At 38.3% G+C, this 12,119-nt stretch overlaps 1 protein-coding gene across 1 annotated transcript in view; it reads right to left on the reverse strand.

The window, feature by feature from the left end:
• The window catches only part of LOC132650959 (zinc finger protein 431-like), a 102,747-nt gene that overhangs the window by 56,160 nt on the left and 34,468 nt on the right, over positions 1-12,119 (reverse strand). The window contains exons 2-4 of the mRNA XM_060376277.1: positions 10,314-10,428; positions 10,041-10,101; positions 7,635-8,680 (exon numbers count right to left, since the gene is read on the reverse strand). Of these exons, the coding sequence (XP_060232260.1) occupies positions 7,635-8,680; positions 10,041-10,101; positions 10,314-10,428 (1,222 nt within the window). The remainder of the gene's footprint in view (positions 1-7,634; positions 8,681-10,040; positions 10,102-10,313; positions 10,429-12,119) is intronic.

Here is a 12,119-nt window from a genome sequence, read left to right on the forward strand (position 1 = left end):
GACTTGATATGACCGAGGCTGTCTAGAAGAGAATAGAGATTATTAGGAGAAAAGTAGAGATAGCTTACACCGAGACAAACTGTGATTTCATAAATGCATAGGCTGAACCTAGGTCCCTATACACATATGTAGCAGATGTGCAGGATACTCAACATGTGGGTCCCCTAACAATTAGACTGAGAGCTTTCTTTGACTCTGTTTCTTGCCCTTAGTTTCTTTTCCCCAAGCGGTGATGTCTTGCCTGTCATTAGTGAGACAAGATGCTCTTAGTACTGCCTGATGTGATGTGTCAGCATGGGTTGGTACATTTAGGGTGTCTCTCAGAAGAGAAAAAAAAAGGGAGAGGGGAAGAATGATTTGGGGACTGTGAGGAAAGAAGGGAGGGGTGTATGGTGAAGATATAAATTTAATAAGTTAATTAGTGGAAAAAGACAGGGTATTTCTAGAATATTTAGAAGATTTGGATAGTGCAAGGAGAGATTAGGATGTTTGGGAAGGGACAGGAATCTAAATGTGTGTTTTGAGATGTGTAACAAGAACATTTACTTCCCCTTCAGGTAACCTGGAGGCCACCATGGGTGTTGGTATTCTGATAGGAGCCACAGGGCAATAGAGATCCTCAGGTCCCTTTTGTTGGAACAAGGAGAATGATTACTTTGATGAACAAAAAGTATTTCACAAATTTTTGCTGAATGCTGTTTTTTATGTTTTTTTTTTTTCTTATTTGGTTCTAATAACCCAAATTCCTTTGATAATGCATGTTGAGCAGGTCTAAACTGGCATTTTTGAATATTTGCACTCCCTGGGACTGAACTAATTTCAACTGTTAGGAAGGCCTGATTACTTTCATCACATCTATTCATGTCCTTTTAAATAGTAATGGGTTTAGTTATGACATGCCATTATATAGATATCCTTCTGATGTGTTTTTGTTTCCAATATTCAAATGTCATTTTTTTATAATTTTTATTTTTTATATTAATTACATGTTGTTTATTTGTATCCCAGCTGTAGTCCCCTTCCTCATTCCCTCTCAATCCCTCCCTCCCTCATCTTCTCCCTGCCCCTCTCCAAGTTGACCAATTGGGGAGGTCTTTCTCCCCTTCCCTCTGACCATAGCTTATCAGTTATCACCAGGACTAACTGAAAGTATTCCTCTGTGGCCTAGCAAGGCTGCTCCTCCCTCGGGTTTTGGGGGTAGGTCAAAGAGTTTGCCACTGAGTTCATGTCAGAGACAGTCCCTGTTCCTCTTACTAGGGTACCCACTGGTATGCTGAGCTGCCATAGTCTATGTCTGAGCAGGGGTTCTAGGTTATATCCATGCATGGTCCTTGGTTGGAAAATCAGTTTCAGAAAAGACCCCTGTGGCCAGATATATTTGGTACTTGTGGAGCTCCCATCCTCTCCTAGTCTTACTAACTCCCCCTTCTTTCATATGATTCCCAATACTCTGCCCAAAGTTTGGTTATGGATTCTGATGTCCCTCAAAGGATGAATCGATACAGAAACTGTGTTACATTTACACAATGGAATACTACAGCAATTAAAAACAAGGCAATCATGAAATTTGCAGGCAAATGGTGAAATATAGAAAAGATCTTCCTGAGTGAGGTGTCCCAGCAGCAGAAAGACACACACGGTATATACTCACTTATACATAGGTACTAGACCTATAAAATGGGATAAACATACTAAAATCTGTACACATAAAGAAGCTAAACAAGAAGAGGTTCTGGAGTAAGATGAGTCCTCACTTTGCAAGACAAATGGGATGGACATTGGAAGTAGGAGAAAACAAGAAACAGGACAGGAGCCTACCAGAGAGGACCTTGGAAAGACTACCTAGCAGCATATCACAGCAGATGCTGAGACTCATAACTAAATGTCATAATTTTAATATCACTATTATTCAGTAAAATATCTTAATGAGGAACTTTACAGTCTGGTGGAATTTTGTTATCTTAATTAGAACTGTATAATGACATGTGTTAATGAAATAAAACACTTTGCAAGAGCTAAAAATTTTTAATGTTACCAAAACACAATCATTTTAAAGACAGGCATTCTTATTTTGAATAATTTATCCATGGTTATTATATGTTCAATGTATACTACATATTTTATTATAAAATTGACAGAATATCTCTTCAGTCAAAATTCTTTGTGTCTCCAGGATTAACATATAAAATTTACTATATATTAATAAGCATGTGTAGTCCTCTCCACTCTTCAAAACTTTCTGACTTCTTTGTGCTTGAAACTTTCTGACTATATCTCAGTACAGTGCAGTCATCTTTAAAATCGGCTGTGATTTTTACATGTGTTTTACTCTAAGGTTCACAGACTTAATGATTTTGAATGCTGCTTTTTTCACATGGACCTTTAACAGTTTAAAAGAATTAGGAATTCATAATCTTTGGAGATGAATATAAATTTCACAATGCTTTTTTACATTACTGTTTATTATTATCATTTATTATAATTTATTCAAATTGTACTGTGGCTGTGTCCCCCTCCCTCATCTCCATCTGCTCACATCCTCCTTCCCTCTTCTGCGCCTAAGCCCCTCCCCTAGTCCACTGATAGGCAAGGTCCTACTCCCCTTCTATTTGACCGTAGCCTATCACGATGTTTTATACAAGCATGCCTCCTATTGTTGCACACATATTATTACAGTTATCTAGCCATCCATCTCACATCTATCATCTGTCTATCTATCATCTTTGTCATATATCTATTACACACACATACATACATATTGTTGTGAAAATCTGTTATTTCTTTCAAAGAAACGTGGTTCAAAAATTGTTCAAAAACAATGTTTTAAATCAAAAGTAATCCAATCAAAAATGGGGACAGAGCTAAACATAGAATTTTCTGTAGAGGAATATCTCAGAGAAACACTTAAAAATGCTCAATGCCCTTAGTTATCAGAGAGATGCAAATCAAAATGACCCTGAGATTTCACCTTACACCCATCAGAATGGCTAAGATCAAAAGCTCAAAAGACTATTCAGGATTGTGGTACCCTCAGCTACAGACCAAGATAAGGGCATATGAGACCACATCTCAAGAAAGAGAAAAAAAGAGTGAACTAGTGGGCAGTGATGAACAGAGAAAGTAGCAGAAGATTTGATGGACTCGACATAGGGTTAGCAGGAGCTGCAGCAGGTTGATGGGTGCAGCAGCTTGACAGGCACAGTGAGAGGTCTTAGGCACATTAGTAGTCTCCAGTGCAGGGCGAGCTCATGCTGTGTCCACCCATCCATATCTCTCTGTCTGTCATTCTCAATTTTTAAGTAGATTTAATTTATCTGTGTGCATGTGGGTATACATGCCTGTCAAAGGCCAGAAGAGGGTAAGAGATGCCCAAGAGCTAGAGGTGGTTGTGAGCCACCTGATACAGGTTCTGGGAAGCCTAAAACAGTCGTCTGCAAGAGCAGTATGTGTCTTAATTACTGAGCTATATCTTCAGTCCAGTTCTCTGGGTTTTGATGGGACAAGCAGTTGGAAACATGAAGCCCAAGTTTGTCTGGAACTCATCATCCTCCCTCAGCTTCTTGTCCTCCAATTACAAGTCTGCACCTTCATGCCTGCCAGTCTTTTTCTTGAATGGTTTCAGGTACTCATTTTGTGTTCCAGGCCACAGACTGCAGATAACAGTGAAACTGACTTTAGCTCTGTGTCCCTGAGGGCATACAGAGTGTTTCCTCTGTTGTTAGAGCGAAGCTAGGGTAGAACTGCCACCCTGCTAGGGATTTAAGAATCATGCTGGGACTGTTTTGTCTAGTGTTGATCTGTGGATCCCAGGTTTCTATAGATCTGAGGTTGGAGCTCTGTGCCTCAGTACCCAAGTGGTAATCAGCAGCAGGTGAGTGCAGCAGTCATGCATGCAGCAGGACGCTAGATCCTGGAGCCTGTGGGAACCCAGAAACTTTTCCTAAACTGCTGTCCTGAGTTTGGAACTGATGTTTCCCCCACCCTATGGTTACCTCCCAACAGGGTGACCCAGTCTGTCCTGTTTTCGGGTCCACAGTTCAGTCTAGGATGTTGAGTAGAACACACAGGAGCAGGTAAGTGGCTCTATGCTGCTGACTGGGCATCTGAAGGAACCCAAAAACTTTTCATGAGAAGTTGTTGGGGGAGTGTGGGGGAATTCCACTGGATGCCCTGAGGTTGGACTTGATGTTTCTTTCACCATGGGGTTTCCTCCCAACAGGAAACCTGGTCCCTGGTGCTTTGGTGCCCACAGTTCTGTGTGGGAGAGTGATTTGGGCAGACAAGCAGCTCTCTGGCCTGAGCACCTTCTAGAGCCCAGACCTTTTTCAGGGATTTTCTGGGTGACCTGAGGTCTGGCGTGATTGCTTCCTACTCCATGGGGTTTTTTCTAGCCTGGAAATCCCAATCTCTGGTGTTGTGGGGCCCACAGTACATTCTGGGATGGTGACCAGAGCACACAGTCATGTGGCTCTGGGCTGGTGACCTATTGCCTGCAGGGACCCAGGAACTCTTCCATGGTTTATCTGGGTGGCCTGAGAAAAGAAGCGATTACTTTCCACTCCATGGGGTTTGTTCTTAACTTGGAAACACAATTGCTGTTGTTTTAGGGCTCAGAGTTTGGTCTGTTGCTTGCTGTGTAGTCACTGCTCTACTGCTCTGCAGAAACTGTCCTCTTGGTACCACCATCTTTGATTCTCCTTTCTTTTATTAAACATTTTTTTTTATTTTTTCTTTTCTTTTTTATTTTAATAATTACAGTTTATTCACTCTGTATCCCAGATGTAGCCCCTCCACCATCCCCTCTCAATCTCACCCTCCCTCCCTCTTCTTCTCCTATGTATCTCACCCAGTCCAGTGATAGGGGAGGACTTCCTCCCCTTCCATCTGACTATAGTCAATCAGGTCTCATCAGGACTGGCTTCTTTGTCTTTCTCTGTGGACTGGAAGGATAGTTCCCCACTCAGGTGGAGCTGATCCAAGAACTAGCCCACAAGTTCATGTCAGAGATGGTCCCTAGTACTATTATTGGGAACCCTCTTGGATACAGAGACACATTGGACTATTTCTGTGTAGGGGTTCTAATTTTTCTCCATGCATGGTCCTTGTTTAGCGTATCAGTCTCAAAAAGACTCCTGTGCCCAGACCTTTTGATTCTGTTGTTCTCTTTGTGGAGCTCCTGTTCCATCCAGATATTTCTATCTCCCCCTTCTTTCATAACATTCCCTGCACTCTGAAAATGTTTAGCTCTGAATCTCAGCATATGTTTTGATACCCTGCTGGGTAGAGTCTTTCAGAGGACCTCTGTGATAGGTTCCTGTTATTTTGCAGACAATTAGGAATAGTCATACCTCAAGATCCAGCCATACCACGCCTAGGCATATATCCAAAAAATGCTCAAGTATACAACTAGGATATTTGCTCAACCATGTTCATGGCAGCTTTACTTGTAATAGCCAGAAGCTGGAAACAAGCCAGTTGTCCCTCAGTTGAGGAATGGATAAAGAAATTGTGGTACATTTACACAATGGAATACTACTCAGCAGTTAAAAACAAAGAAATCATGAAATTTGCTGGCAAATGGTGAGATCTAGAAATTATCATCCTTAGTAAGGTATCTCAGAAGCAAAAAGACACACATGGTACATACTCACATATAAGTGGATATTAGACATATAATATAGGATGCTCATACTAAAATCTGTAGACCTAGGGAAGGTAATCAAGAAGGAAGACCATGGTAAGATGCTTACTCTTTTCTTTCTTTATATCTTTTTTTTTTTTTTTTTTGAGCAAGGGCATTTACCCAGACTGAACTCAAATTTTTGCTCTCTGGTTTTGTTTTTCTAATTCTTTTTTCTTTTATTAATTATTTTTAATTTTTTCACAGTTTATTCATTATATATCCTGACTGAAGGCCCCTCCCTCAACTCCTACTGGTCACATCCTTTCTCTTCCCTCTATCCCACTCAAAAGATGAGTTTCCCTCCTCTGCCATCCACCTATGTCTTATCACAGTACTACTCAGCTATTAAAACAAGGAAGTAATATTTCTGTTTTTATTACTTCTCCATAGGCCACTCTGCTCAGGTCAGAAGACTCCATATCCTGAAGCTTGCCTGCAACCTTACTGTGAAATTAACACTAAGCATAACTCATTTTACAGAGTCCCACTCACAAGACAATGTTTAATTGACCATCTCACATCCAGAAACATGTGAAATATGAAATGCTATGAAGTCTGAAACATTTGATCACAAGCACTTCAAAGAACTTGGTTCTCCTTCTGTCTAGAGGAACCACCTCAGGAAATAAGTTCAAATTGAATTCCAGAAAACAGAGGCTATATACCCCTTGGGAAATGATTGGGATGCTCCATGGATAGGTGTATATAATCATTCAAAACTAGGTACTTCAAGAATGCTTGATTTGCATTAGATAGCACATTCCTATCATATGAACAAGAGCATAGATCCTAATCATCCTATATTTAAAAGGAGGAGAGAGTTAGCAGGGATCAGTGTCAAAAGCCATCTATTAAATTTGTCTAGTAGCATCTATGTCTAAAGACACTCCCCAGTTGAAGTCAGACAGAAAACTCACCCTTACATTGTTACACAACTAGGCCAGCAGCAGGGTCATACATGGAAGAGAAAGCCTCCTCGTTCACATCTCAAAATTCAGTCTGGGTTGTGATGGTTTTCAATAGAACCCCTGGAACAATATATATGTATACACAAAGAAACTTCTACAGGCTACCACTGTTATATTACTCTCAGAGAACTTCCTGGCTGGTGTTAGTTCACCATTCCCTACATATTCATCCACTGGACTGAACTTTTCTTGTCTAAAGTGAGGCAATTGAAAACAGTAAATGTTGAGAATCAGATTTATCAATAAGTCTTCCCTAAACACATTTTATAATACTTTTGCATGTAATTGATATTCACCATTCATTGTATTCTTTTTAAAAATAATTTTATTTGCTTTAAATTCCAATTGTAGTCCCACTCCCTTCTCTCCCCCATTACTACCCTCCATTCCTATTGCCCCCATTCCCTTTCCCCGTCCCCTTCACAAAAGGGAAGTCATTTCCATTGAGCTAGTTTTTCAGTTCTGTTGGATCTCAGTAGACCAAAGAACACAAAGGCCTTTCTATATTGCTTATAGTCAAAGAATTCCTCTCCAGTAAGGATACTTTTATGATGATGATGACTCTAGATTTGTGCAAGGCTTCACCATTTTAACACATTCAAAAGTTCTCTCCAGTATGAATCCTTTCATGATGATGAAGATTATAAAAATACGGAATGGTTTCACCATGTTAAAAGCACTGTCCATTAGGATTTCTTTCATGAGTGTGAGGATGATTCTGAAGTGCAAAAGTTTTTTCACATTGGTTAAAGTCAGATAGCTTTTTTCCAGTATGTTTTCTTTTATGTATTAGGCGATGTTATGTGCAAAGGCTTTGCCACACAGTTAATTTATATGGTTTCCCTCCAGAATGTGTTGTTGTCTTAGGAGATGACTGTTATATGCAAAGGTTTTATCACACTATCCTCACCAGGCTTCTCTCCACTGTGCGTTTTTTCATGTTTCCGGAGACAGCTGTGCAAAGGCTTTATCATATTGGGTATATTCATAAGGTTTCTTTCCAGTATGTGTTCTTTTATGGCTTATGAGATTATTGTTGCGTGCAAAGGCTTTACCACACTCATTAAATTCATAAGGTTTCTCTCCATTGTGTGTTCTTGTATGGCTTATGAGATGACTGTTTTGTGCAAAGGCTTTACAACACTGGTTACATGTATAAGGTTTCTCTCTAGTGTGTGTTCTTTTATGCCGTATGAGAGTACTGTTATGTGCGAAGGCTTTACCACACTGATTACATTCATGAGGTTTCTCTCCAGTGTGTGTTCTTTTATGACTTAAGAGATGATTGTTTTGTGCAAAGGCTTTACCACACTGGTTACATTCATAAGGTTTCTCTCCAGTGTGTGTTCTTTTATGCCGTATGAGAGTACTGTTTTCTGCAAAGGCTTTACCACACTGGTTACATTCATAAGGTTTCTCTCCAGTGTGTGTTCTTTTATGGCTTATGAGATGACTGTTTTCTGCAAAGGCTTTACCACACTGGTTACATTCATAAGGTTTCTCTCCAGTGTGTGTTCTTTTATGGCTTAAGAGATGACTGTTTTCTGCAAAGGCTTTACCACACAGGTTACATTCATAAGGTTTCTCTCCAGTGTGTGTTCTTTCATGGCTTATGAGATGACTGTTTTTTGCAAAAGCTTTACCACACTGGTTACACTCATAAGGTTTCTCTCCAGTGTGTGTTCTTTTATGGCTTATGAGATTACTGTTTTGTGAAAAGGCTTTGCCACACTCATTACATTCATATGGTTTCTCTCCAGTGTGTGTTCTTTTGTGGCTTATGAGATTACTGTTTTGTGAAAAGGCTTTGCCACACTCATTACATTCATATGGTTTCTCTCCAGTGTGTGTTCTTTTATGCCGTATGAGCTGACTGTTTTTTGTAAAGGCTTTACCACATTGATTACATTTGTAAGGCTTCTCTCCAGTATGTGTTCTTTCATGGCTTTTGAGACCAGTGGTATGGTGGAAGGATTTACCACATAGAGTGCATTTAAAAGGTTTCTCTTCAGTACGACTGCTTTCATGCCTGCAAAGATAATTGGCACATGTGAAATATTGACCACAGTCATTTCATTACACTAATAAATATATTTATCTATATGAATCAATTTTATAATTTGGTCTAATGATAAAGAAGAATCAAATCTTAAAGTTTTATCATTTTATTTACATTCATGGCATTCCCCTTCATTATGGGTATTTTTGAAGATCTCTGTGATGGTAAGAGCATTTATTATGTGGTTCACTTTTATAGCATCATTTTTCTATAGGAGGTTTTCTCGTGTATATGAAGAGTATTATAAGGATTCAGAGTTTTACCAAAGCAATCCCATTCACAAATTTTTGTACGGTATGAATGACACTTCATTTACAAAGTGAGCCAGGACAAGCAGAAGAAGTTCCAAATTTCTAGTATTCATAGGTATTTTCAGCAGTATGATTTTGCTGATGAATTCTCAGTGAAGTTGCAAAACCAATTAACTGTTACCTTTTATCACATTCAGAAAATCTACTCAAAGTGAGGACTTCTACAAAATTAATTATTCTTGGAGAAACACAGGTACACTGCTTCTTTCAATATCTCTATGCTCATGTGTCTTATAAACATTGTGACATATGATATACCAATTTAAATTACAAGAATAATAAAAGATTCCCACATTGAATTAACACGTTTTTTTTTGTTCATCATAGACATGTCATATAGGGATTAAGGTTTCTCCACAATTATATTCTTGACTCTCATAAGCTGGTCCTTTCACTAAACTTTACAGTGTTACTACATGAATATGTGTAACACTGGTTGTACTATGAAATATCTGCTCATTAGAAGGTTTTGAAACATAGTGATCACCTATTCAATGTGTATACCTCTTACAATATCTGAGTAGATAGAATGAGACTAAACAGATTGGCAGTTTAACTCAGTAGCTGTAATGTCTATATGATTTCAATGGTATTTTCTGTTACAACATTATTTTGTTTTCTTCTATCTTAGGGGAGTGCCTTGCAAATAGAAATCAGATACCTGACATTGAGGTACGTGGAATTGTGAGATTTTAATGATCATCAGTACACTTAAAACAGTGCTCTTTTTACACTGTTGCTTTTCTTTAAAACCTCCAGGACACAGCCAGGTGTGCTGGTATATTCCTTTAATCCCAGCATTTGTGGAGGCAGAAGCAGGCAGATCTGTGTGATTTTGAGATCACATTGTTCTAACAAGCAAGTCTAAGTCAAGCCACAGTACACAGAAAAAAAAAACTATTTCAAAAACAGAAAATAAAAAGCAGCCAACAAACAAACAAACAAACAAAAAACAAACTTCCAGGACACATTAAAATTTCTTAAGATTCATATCTATATCAGTGTGCAAATAAAGTTACCTTTTATTACTTGTAGAACTTTGAAAATGTTCTTCAATGGTATGGTCTTCCCAATTGTAGCCTAAAATAGAGTACCAGAAAATATATATGACTGGAAATATCATATTATTATTAAAGCAAAACTTAAATCACTATCTTCTATGACCCTTAGAACCATGCCTGATTTATTCACCTCATTCCTCCTCATTCTCAATTGGAATCATAGAACAGGATCAATAACAAAGTAAGACTTGTCTCCTTATTTTAAAAGTGAAAGAAAATTTGCTGTCTTACCTATCGCAGTGAGGTTTTTACAGGTCTCTAACATCACATCATTGTAGAGTTGTTTCTGTGATGGTTCCAGCAAAGCCCACTCTTCTTGGCTGAATTTCACATGCACATCATTGAAGGTCACTGAATTCTAAAATATGCCATGCATTTGTACAACAGAAAGGGTAGCAACAATATAAATTTATACTTCATTGGCAATAGAATCATATAATTCTAGTGCTGCTTCCATTTATTTTCTGACACAGAAGTGCTAGTGTTAGATAGTTGGGTGCTGTGCATCAGGTGAACAAGGGGAGAAGAAAAAGCTTAAAGTTTAGATTGTAAGGAAAACCAAAGGCATGCTTTGGAAACCTTTCTAAAGGCGTTTCATTAGTTTGTAAAGCATGAATATGAATTAGACATTAGTTGGGTTCTTGAGTGATGTATGAATCATCTTTAGTTACTTGGGCAAGTAGGTCAGGACCCTGTCATGAGACAGGTGGAAGGAAAAAACACAGTCATCATATCTTATCTAGCAACAAATGAGATGTGGCTATCAGGTGACAGTGAACAGATGGGTGGTGTCAGTCAAAAGACAACATGGCACTGGATATCATGTTTTGACCAGGGATCAGAGATTTGGCATACCAGTATATGAAAATGGGGGCTCATATATTTGTGGAAGGGAAATTGTACTACAGTGAATAGATGGATAAAAATAATGTGAGTGGCAAGCAACAATAATCATAGCTGATAACATCATATTTCTGAGTTCCCAGACAAAAGAAAAGGCATAGAACACATGATTATTCTTTGATCATTGTTTTGTATATTTTCCTTTCTAAATCATGTATAGTCTATAGTTTAAAATGAAGATTAAAACTTTTCTATTAAAAAATAAGTGTGAATGTTATCACTAAGTCATTTTAGAGGAAAACAGAATAACAAAGTTTAACTGTGTCATATCTGAATAGAATAGAGGTTTGTAATAGTCATGGCAATTAATGTGGACAAAGACAAACAGAGAGAAGAGAGCAAAATAGAAAGAGAGAGACAGAGACACACAGAGAGAAATTAACAGATGAACAGTACTAAGTACACACCAGAGAAATTTATGAACAGTGTCTAACTACAAAAAAAATTATGGACAAGCTGGTATAGTCTGTCATGCCTTTAATTCCATCACTCAGGAGGCAGACACAGGTATATCTTATTGAATTGGATGCCAGCATGATCTATACAAAGAGTTCTAGGACAGCCAAAACTATATAGTAAGACAGAGTCTCCCCTTTAATTCAATAAAACAAACATAAAAGATGGAAAGAACTGAGAGGTGTTTACTGAAGCTTCTACAAGAAATTATACATTCACTCCAGTTGTATATTCAATTTCCAGAAATCTACAATGCCCTAGCTTAAACTGTAACTTTAATAAGATCTACTAAAAGGAATGCATGTTTAAATAGCTAAAAATACAAAGATGACAATATTAGCAATGTAAATGATGATATATGTAAGCAACATAAGGCAGGAGAGATGGCTCAGCAGTGAGGAGCTCTTGCTGCTCTTGCAAATAATTGGTCTGAAATGTCAGTGTTTAACTGGGACCCACTATTATCAATTGCTATAAGTTCATGAGTTCTGAACACATCTTTGGACTATTGTGACGATCAGGCACACAAGAGGTTCATGTTCATGACTACAATCAAAATACTCATATTCATTTAAAATTAAAAACAGATTCCAGATTGCAGGGCTGATTGCATACTGATCAGCGGGGTAACAGAGACTGCACAGTGACAAATAGTTGGAACAGTTGGTCCCTAAACAA

This window comes from Meriones unguiculatus (genome assembly GCF_030254825.1).
Source record: "Meriones unguiculatus strain TT.TT164.6M chromosome 13 unlocalized genomic scaffold, Bangor_MerUng_6.1 Chr13_unordered_Scaffold_37, whole genome shotgun sequence".
Taxonomy (NCBI): domain Eukaryota; kingdom Metazoa; phylum Chordata; class Mammalia; order Rodentia; family Muridae; genus Meriones; species Meriones unguiculatus.